At 35.8% G+C, this 25,398-nt stretch overlaps 1 protein-coding gene across 2 annotated transcripts in view; it reads left to right on the plus strand.

The window, feature by feature from the left end:
* The window catches only part of jag2a (jagged canonical Notch ligand 2a), a 37,630-nt gene that overhangs the window by 7,069 nt on the left and 5,163 nt on the right, over nt 1-25,398 (plus strand). The window contains exons 3-24 of one of the 2 annotated variants that reach the window (XM_058795040.1): nt 3,904-3,964; nt 10,241-10,495; nt 11,758-11,818; nt 12,937-13,067; nt 14,705-14,824; nt 15,009-15,122; nt 15,238-15,351; nt 17,350-17,463; nt 18,182-18,228; nt 18,997-19,170; nt 19,261-19,411; nt 20,295-20,459; nt 20,565-20,678; nt 21,180-21,293; nt 21,374-21,487; nt 21,568-21,684; nt 21,876-21,903; nt 22,154-22,239; nt 22,800-22,913; nt 23,767-23,882; nt 24,094-24,348; nt 24,430-24,561. In XM_058795040.1, the coding sequence (XP_058651023.1) occupies nt 3,904-3,964; nt 10,241-10,495; nt 11,758-11,818; nt 12,937-13,067; nt 14,705-14,824; nt 15,009-15,122; nt 15,238-15,351; nt 17,350-17,463; nt 18,182-18,228; nt 18,997-19,170; nt 19,261-19,411; nt 20,295-20,459; nt 20,565-20,678; nt 21,180-21,293; nt 21,374-21,487; nt 21,568-21,684; nt 21,876-21,903; nt 22,154-22,239; nt 22,800-22,913; nt 23,767-23,882; nt 24,094-24,348; nt 24,430-24,561 (2,697 nt within the window). The remainder of the gene's footprint in view (nt 1-3,903; nt 3,965-10,240; nt 10,496-11,757; nt 11,819-12,936; nt 13,068-14,704; nt 14,825-15,008; nt 15,123-15,237; nt 15,352-17,349; nt 17,464-18,181; nt 18,229-18,996; nt 19,171-19,260; nt 19,412-20,294; nt 20,460-20,564; nt 20,679-21,179; nt 21,294-21,373; nt 21,488-21,567; nt 21,685-21,875; nt 21,904-22,153; nt 22,240-22,799; nt 22,914-23,766; nt 23,883-24,093; nt 24,349-24,429; nt 24,562-25,398) is intronic. The other variant, XM_058795041.1, reaches the window with a different exon arrangement.

The raw sequence follows: 25,398 nt of genomic DNA on the forward strand, positions 1-25,398 counted from the left end.
TTTATTTTGTAAGCTGATTAGGTTTTTATGTGAACAGACATTTTGATCAAATGAAATTGGTCAAATGTGACAATAAAGACATTTATAATGATACAAAAGATTTCAATTTCAAATGAATGTTTTTTCTATTCCTCAAAGAATCCTGAAAAGAAATGTATCAGGGTTTGCAGTATTCAGCAGTACAGCTGTTGAAATTAACATTGAAATTAATTAATATGTTTCTTAAGCACCAAATCAGCTTCTTAGATTCATTACTGAAGGATGTGTGGTAATTACTGGAGAAATGGCTGCTGAAAATTCAGCATTGCAGGAGTAAATTAAAGTATATTTTAAAATATATTAAAATAATATAAAATTGTTGTATTTTTGATCAAATAAATTATCTTAGTGAGAATAAGTTGTCTCACCAACTCCAAATTTTTTAACCTTAGTGTATATCTTACCATATTCATTATATTTTGCTCATTTTTCATGACACATGCACAAATGAGAGGGAATCATAAAGAGTAATGATCAATAAATCAACAAGTCTGTCATTGAGGATTGAAGTTTGTTTGAAGTTTTCATAAGGCTATGATGATTGCAAAGAGCTTCAGGCTTAATCGCATGAACTTTGAAATATTTTAGTGAAACAAATATCACTTGTTTTTTTTTTCTTTCATGACGCATGAGATTTGGCTCAATAGTTTGCGTATACCTTGCCCATTTTTTCTAAATCAAATTTTTATTTTTATTTTCTTCTCTTTTAAACAAACAGAAACACGTAGAACACCGCAAGTGATAGACACAACAGCAGTAATAATTAAAAAATAATTGCACAGATACGTAAATAAAACCCTAAATAAATATGAATTTTTAAAAAAAGTAAAACATTTTAAATAAAATTATAATAAGGTACACTTGTCAGTTACACAGAAAATTAAACGACAGAAAATACATAAAACAACCAAATGACATATGCAGAAAAATATATACAAAATTAAGCAAATACTAATACACATATTCAACGAAATTTATATATAAACATCCAAGGCAAGGGCATTACTTCACATGAAGAATCAGTAGTATAAGTGACACATTACCCCTTGGCATTTAAAGTAAAACTGCTGAAAGAAGTCTATGACAGGTAGAAATCAGCAATTTACAACCTGAATAGGTAACGATAAAAAGAAAACGAGAACAAGAAGAACCAAGCCAAAAGACCAGAGGAAAGAAAGAAAGAAAAAAGTTTGGGATTTGGAAGTTGGGATTTTCCCTCTAAGCTTCCCCAAAGTTTGGGCCTAAAGTCTAATGGTGCCTTCTCTTACAATCAGAATCTTCTCTTGCAATCTTGAATCGTCCACTGCATGCATTCATGGTGCAACTTGCATCATGAATGCATGCAGTGGACAATTCAAGATACACCATGTCTATAATGCCTTGCCCATTTTAAAAGCATAGCCTATATACCTTTCACACTGTGATTCATTTTCACATTTCTCTGAGAGTAAGTAATTATCTTGCTGGCTACTGTTATTCACACAGCATATACACTTACTGATGCAGAGCAGCAGAATATAATAAAAAGCTGGTTTCTCAAGGCAGATTTGACACTTGTGGCTTTTAACAACAAGCTGGACACACAGCGAGACACCTAGTGCAAAAGAAAACAACTTAAAAACAAAAATCAAATGTGACTACATTTCTGATGCAATATGACTGCCACACTTTCAAGTTCTGCCAAGTTCAATAATAGTTTTATATTTGGATTGTGATAGTATTTTGTAGTTGTCCAGCAGTTGTCCATCAGTTTTAATGTTTTTTCTTCATGAACATCCTTCTACCACCATTACTCCTAACATACATGTTAAATATTTTCTGAAGGGTTTTGCATACTTTACAGATCTGTTGTAGCCTGTCTGTGTACACACAAAAATGTACATCTATTACATCTATAAAAAATGTTTCTGAAATACATGAATTTTGTTTGAGGTTTAGTGAAAGGTTTAAAGCCATGCTTGTATCAGGAGTCTTTCCTTTCTTCCATTTACTGCATGCACCTACAAGTTGGAGTGGTTTGGCTTCACTGATGTTAGCGTGCTGATTCATGCTTCCAGAGAAAAGATGCGTGAGTGTCAGCACACGAAATCCATGGGCATGTTTCTCATGCCGTGCTGCCACAGTAAACCTGATCTCTGCCCAAACCAAAAAATACAACCTTTCAGCCAAACATAGACCTGCTAAAATCACCTCTTCAGAAATGTCCTCTGTTTTCCACCGTGTTTTTTATTTTATTATTATTATTTTTGTGAAGCTTTATATCATACATCATATAAAGCTGTTCCATTGCATTTCCTGTACCAAAGTATTGGAAATTAATGTTGGTGTGATTTTTAACCATTTTCATTTAAACAGACTTGAGCTGAAGGAAAAAAATCTTAACTACACAGAATCTTATTGCACTCTGTTGTATGCTATCCTGTCCCAGCGATTTCTTCCTAATGTTTCAGACATTTCCTGAATGTTCATCCAGCACAATGTTTGTAATCCAAAAGCACTCAGGTTCTGTCAGATTAAAGGGAAGAAACGTTACTACCCCTCATTTGAGTGAAGAAACATGACCTCTCCCATCTTACAGTCAGTTCACCTCACTCACTGTGAAGTACTGCTTGTTCAGAAACCTTTTGAACCTTTTGAAGTCATTCTGCCCATGCTGTTATTTGACTTGAGTTAGCAAACCATTTTCCCATGAAAAAAATGAACTAAAGAACACTGTTGAAGCATATGTCTGTGTGAAAAAAGTGCATGCATAAGCATCACGCAATCATTTATGAACTGTTGACTGCAGCAGTGACCTGATACACGCTCCTACAAACATCCTTGCACCATCTCATCATTCATCTGGTTTATAACCCAGCTAATCAGTCACCAGACCGTGGGAACCAGGTTATTCACATTGCTGTTATGACTTGTATCCTGTTAAAAAGGCACGCACACATATACACACGGTATCAATATGAGGACATTAAATAGATTTCCATTTCCATTTCCACCCAACCCTAGAGTAACTGAAAAAAAATCCCTAGATATTATACTTCATGAATAAGTTTTTTTCTTCTTCAAGGATGTCCCCTGATGCCCTTCTAAGTGTGGTTTTGTGAGATTAATGTGAAAAAACTGTGAAGTTTTGTTGTTTTATTTGAAACGCATGAGTTCCATATAGCCGGCATACCAAGTGTTATACTTTCTTGTATTCTCCTCCTTATATTGTCTCAATATAACACTACTGGTCATAAATTTAGGGTCAGTAAGACCCTTCTTCGGTATTACTTGTTGTCAGCAAGAATGCATTAAATTGATCAACGTGACAGTATTTACATTCATAATCAAAAAATTTTTTCCAATAAATGTTATTTTGAACCTTCTGTTCATCAAAGAATCCTGAAAAAAATTATGAAAATTTCCACTTTGTTTATTAAGCAGTGTTGTTTTCAACATTGATAATTTTAAGAAATGCTTCTTGAGCCGCAAGTCTGCATATTAGAATGATTTCTGAAGGATCATTTGACATTTGATTAGTAAATTAGAAAGCCATTATTCAAATAGAAAGCCTTTATTTTAAATTGTAATAATATTTCTGTTTTTACAATATTTTAAATCAAATAAATGTAGCCTTATTGGGCATAAGAGACTTCATTCATAAACATTAAAGAAATCTTACTGACCCCAAACTTTTGATCGTTACGTTTTATTTGGACTCTGTCGGTAAACTAATATGATTTTTTTTTGTCTGTGCTTCTTGTGCCATTGTTTTTGTGTGGTGTTTTATTGATAATTTGTGTTTGTCTTCAGCGTAGACTTTGACTGTGAAGACCTATATGTCAGTGTATATTAGCTAACCAGCTCTTTCTCTCTATCTCCTAGCGGGCATACACTCTGATCGTGGAGGCTTGGGACTGGGACAACCAAACGATCCCAGACAGCAGTGAGTAATGATTTCTCAACACCTTCACACACACCAACATGCACTACTGTGCTTTCTCATCAGTACCGACAATCTCTCTCTTGAGCAAGTTCACATCTACAAGTGACACAAAAAGTCAGATTTGACATTTGACCTTTCACTGTATGAGAAACATACCAGGATACATAACAGGGTAAACATTCTTTGTGGAGCGACATACGAGATGTATCCTTACTTATCCTTCCTGATGCATTAGCCTGGGGTTTGAAGTATGCTGTGCTTTTATGTAAAATTCTCCGTAAGTTCTGAAATTCTCCCAAGTTGTTAAAGGGATATTTCACCCAAAAATGAAAATTACCACATGATTTACTAACCCTCAAGCCATCCCTGGTGTATATGACTTGCTTCTTTCAGACGAATACAATCTGAGTTATATTAAAAAATGTCCTGGCTCTCCCAAGCTTTATAATAGCATACGAATAGCTTTATGAATAGTGGTCCAGATTTTGGAGCAAAATAAAGTGCATAAATTCAACATAAAAAGTGTTCCACTTGGCTCCGAGGGGTTAATAAAGGCCTCCTGAAGCAAAGCGATTTATAAACTGTAATCTCTAGCTACTACTAACTGTTTTACACACATTCATGAGAGAGTGGCGTTCCAGCAGTTGACGTAGGATGAATAGGAGAATATGCTAGTCCAATGAGAACCAAGTTTTGTTTCAAGCAAAGGAAAAGCAGTCTCCTCTTGGCTTATATCGAAATCCTCTAACATTTTTCTTTCCAAATCCTTGTTTTGTACTTCTAATTTGTGACTGGTGTTTTGTTTTGCTCTCTCCTTCCGCGTTTGTCTCTTCTGCGTTTGCCTACGTCATCTGCTGGAACGCCACTCTCTAGTGAATGCAAGTACAACAGTTTATAAAGTTTTAAATATGGATATTTTTCTTACACATATGCATCGTCTCGCTTCAGAAGGCATTTATTAACCTTTTATGATAGATTTACGCACTTTATTTTGCTTTAAAATCTCAACAGCCATTCACTGCCATTATAAAGCTTGGAAGAGCAAGGATATTGTTTTATTATAACTCTGATTGTATTTGTCTGAAAGAAGAAAGTCATATACACCTAGGATTGCTGAAGCATGAGTGAATCATTTTAACTTTTTGGGTGAACTATCCCTTTAAATTCTCTGTAAGTCTTTCTTAGACAGATTCCTCCTCTTTTTGTAACAAAGTGAGGCTACTTTCTTCATGTTTTCACTTAAACAGCTGCTGTTACTTTTACTACAACAAACAAAGCAGGTGGCCGATTAGAGTATTAAGACAGAGCTGGATACCTAAGGTCTGACGTGTCTATGTACCACAAAATGTTACCGACAGGCCCATGAAGAATTTGCCTGCACAGAACTCAGCAGAATATTACACCGATTTCTGCAGAATTCGAATGCCTGTGATTCACTGAGTTCTACACATCCTCCCTTGCACGCTTGTGTTTAAATATTTTGGCTAAATTGGTCTACATTTAAAAAATATATAGTAAAGCAGTAAAGGTTTAAAGCTAATACACTGTAATTTATTATCATTAAAAAGTATCATACATAAATGAACTGTAGTTTTGAAAAAAATGTTTACTATAAACACTAATGAGAAAAAAAAACTGCATTTTTCTAATGCCAACAGTAACTGAAAACGTTTCATTGCATATCAACCAGTGCAAATATATAAACCAAAACATTTCTGAGTGCATCTTTTTGGTTCATAGTTTTCAACACTGCAAAAACTTTCTTGATCAGAAAGCACTGTTGGTCCACTCTAATGGTTTGGAAACCCAGTGTGCAGGACATGTTAACACACGGTGTGAATGTTGATATGTGTGTGAATGTGTTGTCTTATCCAGATGTGTCCTGTTTTGCTCTTCTCCTCCTGTGGTTCTCCATTGCTCCATAATAGATGATGACTCTTACAGGAAGTACCATTAATGAAGGAATTCATGTTCTGGGAGTTAGCTGATCATTTACAATGTACACTATAAACCTGACAAGCTGAATACACTCAAATAATTTCAGGTAATTAATTACCTTGAGGAAATTAAGATTCAATTTGCCATCACAGGAATAAACTACATTTTAAAATATATTAAAATAGAAAATTTATTTAAAGTTTAAATAATATTTCACAATATCACTGTATTTTTGATCAAATAAATGCAGCCTTGGTGGCTTTAAAAAAAAAAAAACTTACCCCAAACTTTTGAATGGTAGTTTAAACATAATAAATAAGCCATATTCACCTAATGTGGTCTTCACAATGAGACTATAAGTAAATGATACTAGTGAAGTAGCTGCAAGTGTACTTAAAATGAAAATAGTTTGTTTTCACTAGGAATTTCACATTATTGAGACTGGACTGGAGATTCACATATTCGAGTTTATGTTAGAAAGTAAACTGTTACTTTATGTGTTTTGGGAAAAACAAGTGATGTGGAGATCAGTTAGTGTTAATGTTGCTGCTATGTGAGGATTTATAAGCAGGTTGTTCTGTGGTGATGGCTAGAGTCTGTGGATTGGTCAGAAACAAGCAGAAACAAATTATTAGACAAAACTACAGATGCTCTAAAACAAGCAAATCCTGACCCATTATATCCAATAACATCTTATTGTATAAACCAAGTATATTTCTTAGAAGACCAATTTTTTTTTTCTACTGCAAAGTAGTAGAAAGAGGTAAAACCAACTCAGGCTGGTAAAATGTCTATTCATCCATTTCATGTAAAGCTTCATTTTACATCTCTCTAGACACTTTACTGCAGATATGAGTATTTGTATAGGTTAGTTTATGTTTATTTGTGTATGAATATCTTGTTTGTTGCTAGTGTGCTAGTGCCCTTAATGGGGCATGGAGGTTGTTTTAGCATGCAAATGGAAACTGTTTATACTCAGCGTGTCATGTTTAAAGTCCCTGGAGAGAGTTTTTGTCTAAACAAAGTGTATGAGGTCATCGCCTCGTTAAGACATTAATTACTGTAGCTGCTCGTTATTTTCCACACATGTCTGTGAGCTAATTATTGTCTGAGCAGCTGCAATGCTACTATTCTTCACACTACACGCACACATACAAACAAATGTACTGCCACCAATTAGTCATAAAGCAAAGGGCTACTGACAGGACTGGCACGAATATACACTCTCACAAATACACACAACACTAACAAGGCACTGATGTGTTCACAGACACAACAGTCGGACAGTTGTCATGTGACTTTTTGAAGTTCAGCGCAGGACATTCATTTGCTTCAAATGGAGACTAGATCTCAGGCAGACAGACCATGAGCAAGATCTAGTCTGCATTTTTTTGAGATGATCACCCAGATGACATGATGTTGATGTTGAGACATCCACAGGTGAGAGGCCGTGAGTGTTCCTGATGCATTATGGGTGGAATGGTGCCAAGAATTACTATTTGCTAATAACTTTTTTTTATTTGCAAGCATATTGTAGGTAATCATTTTTTCTATGATAGGTTTTTAAATTAATAGTTGGTAATATTTAATTAATACATAATAATAATAATAATAAAACGTAATCTTTAATATTCGAAGTTAATTATGTATGTATGTATGTATGTATGTATATATATATATATATATATATATATATATATATAATATTGTTTTTAAACCTATTTATATTTTTATATATTTTTCTTGATTTTATTTATGAAAATATTTTTTTATATAAATGTTTAAATTTTTTTAAATAGTGTCATATTTCTTATTATTAAGTACACAACTTCAGGTCTTGCATGCTAATTTGTTATCGTTTTGGATAGTTATGATAATGACTAAGTACTTCTTGTATAAAAATTATCATTACAGCAGCTTTTTTTTGTTTGTATTTGTGCATATTTTTGTTGCCTAGACACCACAGACATATCTGCTGTCAGCGGAGATCAATTCATCATCTGGGTGTCATACCTGCCTCACGGTTTCATTTTTTTTACAGGTGTTTTTTCCAAGTCTACCTTCTAGAATTAGCTCACAGATGTAGTTCAGGCCTTGAAGAAGAAAAAAAAAAAAGAAATCTGGCTTTAGATGCAAGAAGCCGGTTTTGGCGTTTGCAGGGCATCAGGTAGCGGGGCCCTTGGAGGAGAGGGTCCCGCGGGGCTGTTTACCTTTCAGGAAGTCCGTCTCTCCAGCTCTACGTTTGGACTCTAAACAGCTCTTTTTGGCCAGCAGGTCAACTGCATTGTTCACGTATCGTCAAGGGGCAGAGACAGGGGCGTTATTGTGTTTCACTTGTGCTGGCTGGTAGATCGCTAGATGGTAATAAAGTGGATAAGTGGAAAAAATGCAAAAGGGAAGTTAAGAAAGGTGCGGTACATTTACATGGAGGAAAACTTAGAAAAGTGGGCGAATGAGCGTTGTGTAGTTATAGGGGAAATTATTTGGCCTTGTCCGACTCTTTGGTCTATTGTTTGTGATCTGTTATCGCAGTGGCGATGGGGGCCGAATCGCACCCATTGTGATGGAGGCAGTGAAAAAGAGCAAACTGGAGACAGACTGATGGAGAGATGTGAATGAGACAGAAAGAAAATAATAGGAAAGAAAAGAAACTAAGAAAAGATGCTTTGTTTTTAAGGCTAACAGCAGCCATCATCTGTGTTTCCTGAAATCTAAATCTGTGTTTCTTTATCTAAAGCTGTTGTTATGAGTTAAAGAGAGCCTCTCAGATCAAGGCTGAAGTTCTAGTGTTGATTAAGCTCATGGATAAACACGACTGATTACGTTTCAGACTCGGCGAGAGCTGTTCATTTGCTTACCTGTTTGATAGTTAGTGCTCTTATCCGTGCGTGTGACTGTGTTCTTGAGCTGGCTTATCATCAGGGTCTCTCTCTCTCCCACACACACACACACACACAAACGCTACTGTGACTCTACCCAGTAACAGTCTCTAAGTGTCTCCTTCAGCTTATAGAGAGGGAGTGATTGGTGTGTATTTTTGTAACTAATTGCTGTAGATGAATTAGGAGATGAGTACTAGATTTTTTTATATTTATAAGTGGGGGGAGAGTGAGAGGGGGAAGAGAGGACAGCAAAAAGGGGGGATGGCACATTTTATATGAAAGAGCGTGTCGAATTCCTTTTTTTAGTTGGAAAGTAGGAAAGTATGTCAAAGCTTTTGTTCCACTTCTGGAATCATGTGTCCATTTAAGGAAGAGAGCAAGTGGACTGAGATGGGGTGAGCGGGGTGATTTCGGCTGTGGGGAAGGATTCGTGAGAGAACGTGCACAAGGGCGATTTATAGAGCACCTTGGCTAGCGGTCAAACATAACGACCTGTCAGAAATACCACTGCCAAATCTTTAAGACATCCTCAAATTGGTTATCCGACCTTTTTTTTCTAGGTTTTTAAAATATTTTCTGCATTCAAGTGGGAGTTTATGGAGTGTATATATATATATATATATATATATATATATATATATATATATACACACACATATATGCATGTATTGCTGAATGTAATGTAATAATTGTATATATGAATAATAATAATAATTGTGAAATATTTTTACAATTTAACATGACTGTTATGTGTGTATGTGTGCGTATGTGTATCCATTCACATCATTTATTGTACAGTTTAATGCCTAAATTCATTTGTAGCATTTCAGTGATTTATTTTATTGTCATTTATTTAGACAAATGAGTGTAAATGGAATTGCTCATTTTGGTAATATGCAAATGAGTCTCTGGTCTCAGGTACGTGATTGGGCTTCGGATGATCATGTCACCCCCTCATTCAGCCATATCCCTATCATATCCCTAGACGATGATATTGCTAATTTAATCAGGTGTGAATTTCTTGTTTGGAATGGAAAGTGCTGCAATGTGAGAATCTCAAGCCAACACCCACTTTCATGAACGGCACAGATTAGATTTGAATCATTGTTGATGTTGTGTTCTCTCGCACTTTAAGACGCTGTTTGTCTTTTTCCCAATTCCCACACACCCACAAACAGACTTTCCCTCTCCCCTACATTGTGACTGTAGCTGTTCGCAAGGTCACAGTGTTTCTCTTTGCTTCTCGAGAGGGAGTTTGGGTGTGTGTGTGTTTTCTTGGGGGGGGTTGTCTTCCTGGTCTGTTCCTGATTGTATTATTTCCTCACTGGCTCCCAAGCAGTCTGAGGCAAGTGTGTGTTCCACTGAAGCAGGAAGACAGGCTTCATAATACACACACACACACTATATATATATATATATATATTTATATATATTAATGTTTTTGTCTCTCTCATAGGTGATGATCTTTTGATTGAGAGGAGTATTAATCGAGGAGAAATGAACCCCGGAGAGGAGCGACAGGTCATTCAGCAGAAGGGCCGAACAGCCAGCATCAAGTACAGCGTGCGTGTGCGCTGTGACCGCCATTACTACGGCAACAAGTGCAACAAACAGTGTCGCCCCCGAGATGATTACTTTGGCCATTACACATGCGATCAGTTCGGCAATCAGCAGTGCATGGAGGGCTGGACTGGGCAAGACTGCAAAAAAGGTGTGCAAGTTTGCTAACACTCACATGAGATCGTAGCAATTAGCAAATGACAATGATCCAACAATCCAATCAAGTCCCACCCTACGTTTTTTTCTAGGTTAAAAACCCATTTTACATGGATATACGTCACGCAGGGTAGAAAAGATAATCACATCTTCTGTTTCATGCCAAGTTTCAAGTTTTAAGTTGTTTTATGTTATGTTTTACATAAATTTTTGGCTGCAAAAACTACGGATTCTTTATCTGTTAAAATTACATCTTATGGTGTGGGCAATAATTTTATTTCTTGATAAATGCTGTTACAATAAAGTTGTAATTTTAGATGCTAGTGAAATATTGCAATTATTGATCTAGAATTGATTAATTATTGATCCCTGCAGCAAAAACTAATACTAGCCTAAAAATATAATTACAAAGTTCCCAAGCAACATAATAAAAACTTCAAGCAGTTTATACATACATTTACAAACAGTATCAATGACATAAACATTTATAGCAAAATCTCTATCAAATGACACTTCATTAGGGGTGGGGGAAATCGATTCACATATGAATCGCGATTCAGTCTTCCATCGATTCGCATCGATTCACAAATTTCAAAAATGTATTTTCTAGTTAATATAATAATAATAATAATAATAACATGTTGTCGGAACAAAACAGCAACGGCAATGGAGGAAAAACTGTAATAAATCTTGCCCTATTTTCAGTGAGGGCAAGTGTTTGGAAAATATTATATTAATTCTTTTGTTATTATGGGAAGTTTAAAATATTTTTGATTTATTAGGAAGTTAATAGTTAACAGGAAACACTGATTTCTTGAGTCAGGACTACCCATACTATAAACTGGTGTGTTTTTGTATCAAAATACTGGTGCGTTTGACATCCAGTGTGCACAAAAAATTTGATGAAAAATCATGAAACGTGATTAAAAATTGAAAAATTGTGTTTTAATCGAATCGTTTTTAATCGAATCGTGACCCCAAGAATCGATCTGAATTGAATCGCGAGGTACTGAAAGATTCCCACCCCTACACTTCATATTATGTGATTACATTGCCAGCCTTAACGTTATTTTTTTTTTACAGGTAATAAATCCCATTTATGATCAAATTAAAATTTTTACTTGACCTCCAGCAATAAACTCATTATGTGTGTGAACACCTTATTATTGTTGTCATCAGTAATGTAATTTACATGTGTAAATCAAGGGAGAACAATGGAATATAATAAAGCTCATTCATAATGTCTTTGTCTTTCAGCTATCTGTAAGCAAGGCTGCAGTGAGCTTCACGGAAGCTGTGACACACCGGGAGAATGTGTGTAAGTGTTAGTTGATCTCTCTCTCTCTCGTTCTCTCTCTATTCTCAGGTCATGCATCCCGACGAGATGAATGAGTCTGTTCGTTAGTATAAAATTGTTTCGCACACACATTTTCTGGCATGCACAGCAGCTTTAAATAGTCTTGAATGAGCTGAGCAGACAACTGAAGGATAATATGATAATATTAGCTCTGCCTCCCTCATGAATGTCTATATTCAGAATGGAATACTAGCTTATTACTGAATACTCTGCAGTATATACTGGATATTATTTTTAAATATATAAAAATGAAAGCATTAAACATTTAATTTAACATTTAGAGTCTATGGTACTGTTTACAAGACATGAGCTCACATGATCTCTTTACATGTGTATGTTTAATTTGGCCAATAATCACCTTAAAAATGTAATTAGAAACATATTTAAATGAACATTTGTCTGTTTAATTAAATAATCAGTAAAGAAATAGATGTTCAAAATGGTAGTTCATGGTAAAAGTGTGCTCTTTGATATAGTAAACATTGTAAAGTGGCCATCTGAGGATTACTGTACATGGATACTGAAAGTTTGCATACAGTATGCTATACAGTATGGTACAGAAATAGTAGAGTAGTACGGTAGTATGCTGTTTTGAATTGTCACCTCCAATTTTGTGTGTCTGAGTGATGTTTATTTTCCTCTGTGTTAATTCAACCATATTTTAAAGTATGTGAGATGGAAGTGACCTTTGACCACCAGTCTGTCTGGAATTCATTGCTGTCTAAGATTAGAAAAGAGACAGAGGTCATGACCTGTGTCTGCTACTAGAAAGAAGTTTACACTCCTGTCTCCGTGATACTCAGACTTCCTTCTCTTAAACTTACTGGTGTAATGTACATGTGTAATGTGTGACACTATCAGAATTGCTAATATTTATGTGTGAATTGAAGACTTTTCAAATGTGCAAATAAAAAGAAAGTGGAAAATCATGTTAAGCTGACATGATGTAATAAGTTTAACTGCTGTTTGATAAATGTGTTCAATGGTATAGATTCAGTTCAGGGAGGCTTGTGCAGAAATATCACACACACACACACACACACACACACTCCTGCTCATGCTCTGTTTGGGTTTTGTAGGTGTAAGTATGGCTGGCAGGGCCCACTGTGTGATGAGTGTTTGCCGTACCCGGGCTGTGTGCATGGCACCTGCGTGAAACCCTGGACCTGCACCTGTGAGAAGAACTGGGGAGGACTTCTATGTGACAAAGGTAGGCTGAATTGCCTTCTTTTAAAGGGGACGTTGGATTAAATTTTTGCATTTAGTTGAAACTTACTCAGAAAAGCTGAAAACACACAGCCAGTTCGTTATGGGCTGTCTGAGTCTGAATTTGTAGCCGGTTTCTACGTGGACAGGTAGATAGCTAGATAGCTAGGTATTTGAATAAGACCACCTTCAAGCCATATACTGGATCCAATGCAGCAATTCACATGTTTTGTTGTCGACACACCCCATGGAAGAGAGGGGTGGGGTGAGCAGTAGCTCATTGTAACTTAAAGAGACATGCACCAAAATGAATTGCTGTGAACAGAGCTGTTTTTGACAAGGTAGAAAGGGTGTTTTACACGACCATTGAGGAAATTTAACTAAAGCATGTTACAGACATTTCATGAATACCCTAAAAATCATACAAACTTGTGGAAAATGGGCATCCGATGTCCCCTTTAACAGCAAATATACTGTAGATAAAATTACACAGCATATTGTGTAATTAAATTGATTAAAAATGCAATAGTTATAAGAACATTAAAAAGTTAATCTGTAGTAACGCACATATACTGTTTAGAAGTTAGTACAACAGAGTTAGTAAAACAGTTTGTTTTTAAAAATAAATTAATACTTTTATCCAGCAAGGATGCTGGTTTCAATTAAAAGAGACAGTAAAGACATTTATAATGTTATAGGAAATTTCTATTTCATATAAATGCTGTTCTTTTATCAACACTGATTATAAGAAGAAATTTTGCTAGAGTGCCAAATGAGCATATTATTATGATTTCTGATGGATCATGTGACACTTAAGACTGCTGGAAATTCAGCTTTACCATGTCAGGAATAAACTACATTTTAAATATATGTGACCCTGGACCACAAAACCAGTCATAAGTTGCATGGGTATATTTGTAACAATAGCCAACAATACATTGTATGGGTCAAAATTATAAATTTTCCTTTTATGCCAAAAATCATTAGGATATTAAGTAAAATCATGCTCCATGAAGACATTTTGTAAATTTCCTACCGTAAATATATCAAAACTTAATTTTTGATTAGTAATATGGATTGCTAAGAACTTCATTTGGACAACTTTAAAGGCCATTTTCTCAATATTTAGATTTTTTTGCATCCTCAGATTCCAGATTTTCAAAATAGTTGTATCTCAGCCAAATAGTATCCTATCTGAACAAATGATGTATAAATCTCATTTTCAAAAAATTGACTGGTTTTGTGGTCCAAGGTCACATATTAAAATAGAAATTAGTTATTTTAAATTGTAATAATATTTCACAATATTACTACTTTATATTTGATCAAATAAACGCAACATTGATGAGCATAAAAATCTTACTTAACCCAAACTTTTGAACAGTAGTTTATCTGAACAAAAAATAACCCTATTATAGGAGATTTCTGGTGTTATGACCTGAAATGTCACACTTAGCTCAAAAATGTTTTGTTAAGATAGTAAATGAATGCAGTTGAGGTCTGTTCCCTCTCACTTTAGACATTCATTGACATCCACACACATTTTTCTGCTCTGTGTGGAGTGTTGCAGCTTTTTCTGCCATATTCTTTCCTGTTGGAAAAGATTGATTGTGTATTGTTTATGTATGTGTTTCTGTACAGATTTAAATTACTGCGGCACACACAAGCCCTGTGTAAATGGAGGCACGTGTCTGAATACAGAACCAGATGAATATTTCTGCTCCTGCCCTGAGGGTTACTCCGGCAAAAACTGTCATATCGGTAAGAAAGCTTAGTAAAACTTTGACAAAAGTTGTCATATAATTCTCAAAACTAATAGTTTTAATATACAAGTGTAGGAATGGCAAAAATAATATATAGATAAGAAATGCTTATTCCAACCTGTGATTTGAGTTTAACAAGGTCTACCAAAATGTGTGTGTGTGTGTGTGTTTGCACCTTACAGCCGAGCATGCATGCATGTCAAACCCATGTGCAAATGGCGGGACATGTCATGAGCTGGCTTCAGGGTTTGAGTGCCAGTGTCCTCCAGGGTGGGATGGCCCAACTTGTGCTAAAGGTCAGAAGTCATTCACTTTTTATTGACTCTAGATGAGGCAGACTATACTAGAAATTTAAATATTATGCATACTTATTTTAATTTTCTGTATGTTTTTCATTTGTGTACATTTCAGACAAAGATGAGTGCACGTCAAACCCATGCGCTCATGGGGGGACCTGCTTTGATCTGGAGAATGGCTTCGAATGTTTATGCTTCCCACAGTGGACCGGCAAGACCTGTCAGATAGGTGAGACCTAGTGTGTGCATGAATTCATATGATTTATTTTATGCTCAAATCTATTGGGGGCAACAAAACAGTACCACGTTTAACTGGATCATAGCATGTCTAAATAGGGGGCCGGATGGCACCTCTCAAATATCAGCAGTTCTCTGAGTGTGCAATGCATGGTGCATTTATTCAATGTAATGAGGTGTGTAACTGAATGTTGCGTTTACATCTCACACCACAAATTACTCACAGTTGATTGTGTTACAGTGCGAGTGTGTGCTTTGATTGTTTTTTGTGAGTGCATGAGTGTGTGATATGCCTGCAACTATGTATATATTTTGGCATTGCGTGCTTGTATGTTTATTTAACCTGAGTTTGCAGGTGTGTACTGTATGTGTGTGATATGGAATTTCGTCTGAGGCTGTGTGGTCATGGCAGATAGCTGAATATTATCTGTAACTGGACCTAGGTGATTTAAGTAAAGCTATATATATCAACAGGCCTGGCAACTGCCAAGACGGGGGCTAAATTTATCTTTTTGCACAACTATATTAGAGTGATCATGGGGTGGAGAAAGAAGCTCAAAAGGGGTGTGGTGGAAGTATTTTACTCCGCTGCTGTGAGTGCAACAGGAAATGCTTTATAACCTGTAAACAAGCGCAGTGTGGAATTGTAGCCGTGGTGTCTGGTTATGGGGGCAGGTTGGGTTTCCCAGGTTGCACTCTGTTCTCAGGTGTGGAGCGGACAGGGTTACCTGTGCAGGATTAAGAAGAGAGTTCGATTTCATCTGTGGTACAACATCAGTCCCATATAGCTACAGCACCACACACAACTTTTATTCACTTTTTTTTTTTTTTTTTTAATACACATTATAGTCACCTATACACATTAAACATATTAATTATGTTATGAAACATTAAATATATCGGCAGGGTTTACCAAATGGGGGTTTGCAAGGGACCTGCACATGGTTCATGAGTTGTTGAAAAAGCTAATAATTAATCATATTGAATGTAAATCATATTCACAGATGTACAGATGTGCTGCATGTTTCAGAGTTATAATGCAAATTTCATTTTATTATAATGATCAAATAAGAAAACTATTGTAATTTACAACAGTAATATATAGCTGTCTTTATTTTTATAATTAAGTTAAAACATACTAAACTACTAGTAATATTAATTGATATTAATATTATTATTTTTAATTAAAATATATAAATATATATTGTTATATAAATCTATATAACTATTATTATTATTAAAATCTCAGGGTGTATTGGAAGTAAATATTGCCCCCTTACTGGATACTGAATACTTTTTTTTATATATTTTACTAATTTTTAATATATTTTACTAATTAATACTAAAAATATATTTAATAATTTCTACTCAATAAAGTATTTTAGAGCTTGGCATAAATATGATAATATAAATTTATTATAAAAATAGACATACATTTTTTATGTACTTTTCCAGGTCTAGAAATGCCACTTTCAAAATTAGGCTTCCTCATATATCAACGTTTTCCAAGAACCCTGGTTTGTAAATAAAAAATAATAATTAAATAAAATTAAATAAATAAATAAAAATAAGGCAACTAAAATCTAAATATTTCTTATTTTTAATCTCCCCAACTATTTATGTTTATTATGCCTTAAATAATTGTAAATCATCTTGAGGCCCCCTTGGAAGTCTCCCTTGTTGCCCCCTACTGCTTTAGGGTGTCTCAATGCTTTTATGAGAGAACATGAATATTTAGTAGTGTTGCACCTCCTTTTTATGAGCTTCTAGTATGTGTTTTGGAGGCGTGAGATCACTGATACTGTAGTAACAAAACGTACAGAGGAAAATGTAAAGCTGTTTATGGAGGATGTGAATATGCCACGGTGCATCCTGGGAATCTGAGTTTTTTTACGTGGTTTGACATTTCCGAGATCTTGTGCTTGGTGGTGGGGCTTGAACTTCCATGCTCTCTTTAGCTCCCCTCATCCTCCTCTTCTCTCTCAAACAGATGTGAATGAGTGTACGAGGAGACCTTGTCTAAATGCTTACGCTTGTAAAAATCTAATTGGTGGATATCATTGCAACTGCTACCTGGGCTGGGCAGGACCGAACTGTAATATCAGTCAGTATACAAACTCTATAAAGTCTACAAAATCTATACCTTATACTTTTTCACTCTTTTTAAGCAAAGCAGCAAACTTTTGCTCTTCTTCCTCTTCTCTAATGCTGATTAAAGCTGCTTTGTTTTTCATTGAGCAGAAACAGCTTTAAAGCAATAGTGCATCCAAAAATTCCTAATGATGATCCAAAAACAGAAAATGTTCTCTTCCACCATACTATAAAAAGGCTGAAATGTAAGTCATTATTCATTACCACCAATTTTGTGAACTGGATCAATTAATTCTTAGAAAATATCAGACTCAAATAAATGATTCGTTCACAAATAAGCATTCTGGTCTGTTACATTTATCTGTTTATCAAACCAAGTTATCATATAGCTTCAGAAGACCACCTTTATGATCCATTTATTGTCCTCTTTGAAGCTTAAAAGCTTCGTTTTAATTGCATAAAAAAGAGTGACCAACACAGTCCTTACAATTAATGCATAAAACAGAAACATGGTCGATTTTGAGAAAGCAGTATTTGAGAAAGATTTATTTTCCATCTTCAATTATTCTGTATTGCTTTGTCTCTTACAACGAGTTTTCTCCTAATTGTGCATGTGCTCTGTTAATCTGCCTGCTCTTGCATGTCTAAAAGCTGTTTTGATCTTTTGTTTTAAATTTTTACACATTTTGGGCCAGAATGATGTGCTGATTGTGTTGATGATTATTTTACAGATGTCAACAGCTGTTACGGACAGTGTCAGAATGGAGGAACCTGTCAGGTGGGCATATGTCTGTTTTGTTAACCACATTTGTGATTCTTTACACTGTTCTGATTTACGTAATACAATTAGCTAAAAAAACACAGTGTGTGCAAATAAATTATGCAATTTGAGATCAGATTCATTACTGAATTTATTAAAGACATTAGTGAATTCCTCCCTTTATGGATTTTTCTAAAATTTCTGTGATTGTTATTGCCTTTGACGGTGCTACTGTAAGAAAAAGTTTTTTCAGAATAACAGAAATAAACCATGAACAACCTAAACTCAAACCATACGGATTTTGCAGCCACTTAAGTTACACTTCTTATGGCAAAATTTGCATGTTTCTTCTCAAAGAATCAATGTTGACACAGGTGTGAGCACACAAATGGTAAAGATAAAAAGAAATGAAATAGGTGTTGGTTCCGTAGATGATTCGGATATTTGGGCGATGCAGATATTCTTAAAGGGATAGTTAACTGTGTGACTTATTTTCTGCTCGAGAAATGTTTCTTTCAGGTGTTTTTTTTTTTTTTTTTTGTCTATGCAATGGAGGTCAAAATGGTTTGATTATCAATATCCTTTTTTATATTCCTCGGACAAAAGTAATTAATTTCTTTGTTCAGTTTTGGGTAAACTATCCCTTTAAGAAAACACCATGTAATGGAATTTATATTGGAGTAGGTTATCATTTCTTGGTTATTTGCTCCTTAACTTTTACAAGCTTACTTGGGATTCTGCCCTGCACACCTGCAAAACATCTCCACCTCTGTGTGTTTTTGTTAGGATGGTCGTCATGGTTACGCGTGCCAGTGCCAGCCGGGCTTCATGGGAAGACACTGCGAAGTGCAGCAAAACAGCTGTGCCAGCTCCCCTTGCCAGAATGGTGGACGTTGCCGTTCACTAGCCACGGGTTATGAGTGTGAGTGTCTGTACGGATACACCGGAACCAACTGTGAGGTGAGGCCAATAATTACATAAAGTATGCACAAAAAGAACTTTCTCTTTCTCAATCACTCATTTCCTCTCTCATTCTCTCTCTCTCTGTAGGTGCAGGTGGATCTGTGTAGTCCAAACCCATGTCAGAATAAAGGCCAGTGTCATTCTATGCAGGGAGATTTTTACTGTGCCTGCGCAGATGAATATGAAGGGAAGACATGTAGTCAGCTACGAGACCACTGCAAAACCAGCACCTGCCAAGGTAGACAAATGACCTCACTGAAGGCCTCATAAAATTTATGATGTTCCTGTAGCTCAATTATTAGAGCACAGCGCTGTTTGATTCCCAGAGAAAGCACTAGATAAAAGTTGCCTATTAATATACTTAAGCTAACTACTATTTCTACCTTTATTTTATTTTCCGTTAATTTTATTAAGGCAGTGGCTATTAAGTGAAAATAGCAATAGATGAAGTGAAAATAGCGTGTAATAGCACACTAAGTGCAAATAGCAATGGATTGTATGTACACCAAGTGAAAATAGAAGTATTTTCTTAGCGATATGCTATTTACACTAAATGCGAATAGCAATAGATTCTATTTACACTATGTAAAAATAGCAGTATTTTCTGCTATTTATATAACTTTTTGCTAATAGTGGCAAATAACTGCACCTCAGTACTGTAGTACATTATAAAACAGTATGCAATAATAATGTATTGAGTGTAAATGATCATTTTTATTAGAATTATTAAATAGATGCTGCCATATAGGGACAATAAAGCCCTCCCTACACCTACCCTAACCCTACCTGATACTTTATTTTAAACTTCTCGATTATTTCCTTCGTTTTTATTGGAAATAAATTCCTTTCCGATGTGATAAGAGATGTGAAAAGGGGGAAGAACGAGTTTGGCAAAAGGCGGATTTGAACTCAGGTTGCTCGCGTCATAGAATGCATTAAGCGCTTTATCGCCTACACCACTGAAGCCATTAATTGATGGCCTCTGCCAACAAGGCGGGCTATTTCCACTTAATGTAAAAACTCTGTTTTATAATTTTTTTCCCCTTTTGTATGTCCCCTCCTGACATTAATATCAGTGTTTGGTTAATTTTGTTTTGGCTGATGTTCTTTTTCCTCATTAGTGATTGACAGTTGTACTATTGCCGTGACAACCAACGGCACAGCAAAAGCGGTTCGGCACATCTTATCAAATGTGTGTGGTCCTCATGGGCGTTGCATAAGTCAGTCAGGAGGAAACTTCACTTGTGCCTGCCAACCAGGGTTTACTGGGACATACTGTCATGAGAGTAAGTAATATTACATCTAAACACACACCATTATTACAGCTTTATAGCAGTGTTTACAGTACACGCACCAATTAATGGGGGTTTCTTTTCTGCTTTCTTTCTCAGATATAAATGACTGTGCATCATCTCCTTGTCAGAGTGGAGGAACATGCATTGATGACATCGACTCCTTTCGCTGTGTCTGTCCTGATGGCTTTTATGGGCAGCTCTGTGATCTGGGTAAAAATATCAGCTCTACATGTTTAACTTAACTATTGTTTCTTTTAGTAGTGGAGCCCTAAACACATTTAGTCCATAGAGATTTATTAAGCTGCACAACTGTTTTTAACATTGATAATAATAATAATAATAATAATAGTTTCTTTAGCACCTAAACAGCATATTACAATGATTTTTGATGGATCATGTGACACTGAAGACTGAAGTAATGGCTGCTGAAAATTCAGCTTAATAATAAATTATATTTTATAATATATTCAAAAAAAATATTTTAGTATTTTATGTTTTAATAATATTTTACAGTATTACTGTTTTGAAAAAATAAATGCAGTCTTGCTGAAAGTAAGACATTTTTACCAACCTTTAGCTTCTTTCCACAAACCAGGTTGCTTGTGCATATATTCGCCATCAGAATTAAAGTACTCCAGCCTAATTTACAGGAGTGAACCACTACTGATGATGTATATTATTTTATAATTGTGATTATAATCTTCTCTTCAGAGGTGAATGAGTGTAGCGGCGAGCCTTGTCTTAATGGGGGTATGTGCATCGATCTGCTGAATGATTTCTACTGTCGCTGCACTGACAACTGGAAAGGAAAGACGTGTAACTCACGTAAGTGAATGTATGTTTTAGTTTCCATTTTAGGCATTTAACTTAATGCACTTGTATTCAAAGTAGAGTTATTGTTACAGGAGACAGTCAGTGTGATTCCAGTACATGCGCTAACGGAGGAACATGCTATGATCATGGAGACTCATTCCGATGTGCGTGTCCCTCTGGATGGGGTGGCAGTACCTGTAACACGGGTGAGATAAAACCAGAACACCACCATGTTGACCTCATTTAATCTATATTTTTCTGACTATCTCTGTCTCTCTCTCTCTAGCCATGAACAGCTCGTGTGAATCTGGTCCGTGTCTAAATGGCGGGACTTGTATTGGAGGGGGCAGCGTGTTCACCTGCATCTGTAAGGATGGATGGAAGGGGCCTACCTGTGCTCAAGGTAAGGCCACACCCACTTACCAATTTCCCCCCGCTCTCTCTTTTCCCAAAATATCCACTAACTAAACCTTGTGCATGTGTAAATGTGATTTACTCTCACGTGTATGGCAGGCTGTGATTTGCCCTGACAGGTCTAGTTCTGATATATCATCTGGTAGTTCTGCCTTTGAGATGTTTTCATTCTGTTTTCAGATGTTGATGACTGCAACCCTCATCCATGGTAAGTGATGAAACAGATAACGTTAGTGAAGAAAAGTACAGAAAAGAGAACAAAACAATCACCTCCGTAAACATGTCACTCACAAAACCTCAGTTGAACTTTTGATTCTGAATATAGAATATAAATGTGTCTAAACCATACATCTAACGTGGGCAAGAAAGCTACTAGTTAATGCACCTGTAGCATCTTTATCTTGCTAAGCTGGTAAGATATACTCAGATGCTGTCTCTCTGTCCCTCTCTTTCTGTAGTTATAATGGGGGACAGTGTGTGGACGGGGTCAACTGGTTTCGCTGTGAGTGCGCACCTGGATTTGCTGGACCTGACTGTCGAATCAGTGAGTAAATAAATATGCAAATATCTCTAAATATGACTATGAATATTCATGACATGACATTCCTTAAAGTTTTTTATTATTAAAACATTTAAAAAATAAAATACTTAACATAAATACTATTGTTTAAATTAATATAAAAATATTAATATTAAATAATTTACAAGTGGAATGTTCGGAAAACCTGTTTGAACATAGACATTGTCTTTGCAGTTCCATTTAGTGCAACTAGTGGTGCAAAAATTATGCACTTCGTACATTCTGAACAATTCATCCATGCATGTTTCATTTAAAAAATTTAGCTCATAATTTTTAATTAAATATCAGTCTTCTTGTGAACTGACAGTCTTCTATTTGGTGACATATGTCGCTTTCTTACAATCAACTGCAAGCTTGCGTTCATATCCAGTCAAAACCAAATGAAATGAAGTCCTCATTCAACATTTTTTTTCTTTTTCGATGAGCCATTTCACTCAGGTTTATGTCACAATAAGGAGTAAAGATCTGTTGCTACTTTCGATACATTCAGACTAACACTCTCTACTTCTGTCACTCGATCTCAGATATAGATGAGTGTCAGTCCTCTCCCTGTTCATATGGAGCCACATGTGTGGATGAGATTAATGGATATCGCTGTCTTTGCCCCATGGGACGAGCTGGACCGCGCTGCCAGGAGTGTGAGTTCCCACTGACAGCCCACCCTACTTGTTTGCATTATGAGAAATGAAGTGTTGAAAATCTTTGCTGTCTACTCATGTCGTGTGACCCCACCTTAACTTCAGCCAAACAAAACTGGACTAGACTAAACTGCCTGTTTCAGCGGCTTTCAACAGGGGTCTGTGGTGGTAGTGCACAGGCTCCGCCAACTTTTGTGTGGAAAAAAATAAAATAAAATACAGCTAAATGCATTTAGCTAAATGTTTCATTGTCCCTTACAAATTAAAATGCATTAAGTAAAACGTTATGATTATTTATTTATTGAAATGATTGGATGGCATATTATTATTGATGCATATTATAATAGGACAGGCTTAAAATGCAACACTTAGTAATGTACAATATATAATGGAGGTTCCCTGCTCCATCTTGCTGCATTTATTTGATTAAAAAAAGTACAAATAGTAATACTATGAAGTATTTTTACAGTTTTAAATAACTCTTTTCTATTTTAATATATTTTAAAATGTAATTTATTTCTATAATAGAAAAGCTGAAACCAGTTTTAAGTGTCAAATGAAGAAATCATTCTAAAATGCAAATTTTGTGCTTTTTATCAATTTGTGGAAACCCTAATAATTTTTTCAGGATTTTTTGATGAATAGAAAGTTCAGAAGAACAGCATTTATTTTAAACATTATAAATGTCTTTACTGTCACTTTTGATCATGTTAATTTATCCCTGCTGCATAGAAGTATTAATTAAAAGAATCTTACTAACTCTCAAACTACTATAATGTTTATGATCTGATCTCTCTTTCTTTCTTTCATTCTTTCTTTCTCTGTGTTCCTCTCCATCTCTCTTCATCTGTAGTTATTGGTGTTGGAAAGTCATGCAATCGCTCTGGGGTGCAGGTTCATCACGGTGATCGCTGGGAGGATGGGTGCAACAGCTGTCAGTGCATGAACGGAAACAGCAGATGCACTAAAGTGAGTCCAACAAGCTACCTCAGACTGTGCCACTGTACCAATCAAATACCAATTACAGTCACATGCAGTGTAAAATGTTAATGTCTGGTGAAAATGCATTAAGGACATAATTTTGTGCATGTTATCATTTATTCCTTTATTTTTATTATTATTTATTCTTATCTCCATGTAGATATAGATACTTCATTAAGATTTTTTATTGTGACCACAGGTGCATTGTGGTCATCAGCCCTGCTTGTTGCAGTCAGACTCTGGTGAGCCACAGCGTCCCCTGTGTCCACTAGGACAGGAGTGTGTAGAGCCTAATTTCCTGTCTTGCCTTCGTCCACCATGCAATCATCTGGGTATATGCTCCACTCGTGAACATCCACAGCCCATCGGAACTCGGTGCCTACCCAACAACGGCTACCTAGACGACGACTGTGCTCGTGTTACGCTTGTATTTGACTCTGACAATATCCCGCAGGTAAGAGTTTTTAATTTAGTAAATGCTAAAAGTACTGAAAGTCAGATAGATGAAATATACACAGCTCTTTATCTTTAATAGGGCACTACTGCTGAAGGAGTCTGCACAGAGCTAACGTATCTTCCAATCACACGAACCCTGGCCAAAGACCACGCCCTTTCCATTCTGTGCGACCAATCACCTTCCAGCCAAAATGCAGTGGAGGTTGCTATGGTGAGCTCACTTTCTTTAATCATCAATTGTTAATCCTATAAAATTACCTCATCTGCTGTAAACAATCCCTGTCTGCTTGATACTCATGTTCAGTCTCAGATCTTGACGTGTCACATAAAACAAGTAAAAAAAACTGAACATAAAAGGAGGTTAATGATGAAGATTTAACTGTTTCTTGTTACTGTGCCTCAAGTTGTCAGTTCATTATTTATTAGAAGCTGTTTTAAAATACCAACAAATACAAACTTTTTACTTGGAAAGTGGGCCTTGAAGAAAATCCCAAGTTTCCTGCTGCTAAACACAACTGTGGCGACATTTATGTGTGCTTATCTCGTAAAAGCAATTACTCTAACATAACTTGAAGGCAGCGTGGAACAGTGTGCATCAAAATAGAGATTTTTTCATTCAATATTACGCTCTTCCTGAAACCATCACATCTGTTTTCCTTCACTTTGGAGTGTTTATTTCTTTCTTTCCGTCTCGTCTGTCCTTTAAAACATTTCCCTGCCTTTCTTCCAGTTTGCACTTTCTTCAAAAAAGGCCCTTTAAATCAGAGTCAAACGGCTTCCAAAGAGTGCTTGTAAAATTTGATTCTTTTTCTGAACTTTTTGTGAGTTCTTTTGTGACTTATTTTCTTTCAGTTCTCTCATGTAAATGTTTCTTTCACATCAAAAATCCAGCTTTTCATCCTTTAACATACCTCACCTGTCCTGCTCTGCACCTTCTCATCTTTCTCTTTATCTCCTTCACTCACTCTGAGACCATTGCTGTAGTAATGCAGACTCTTGGGGAAAGGTTTGGCCCTCTACTTTAAGCTCTTAATAGCCAGAATCTTAG

The sequence above is a fragment of the Onychostoma macrolepis genome, chromosome 13, assembly GCF_012432095.1.
Source record: "Onychostoma macrolepis isolate SWU-2019 chromosome 13, ASM1243209v1, whole genome shotgun sequence".
In the NCBI taxonomy this organism is placed as follows: domain Eukaryota; kingdom Metazoa; phylum Chordata; class Actinopteri; order Cypriniformes; family Cyprinidae; genus Onychostoma; species Onychostoma macrolepis.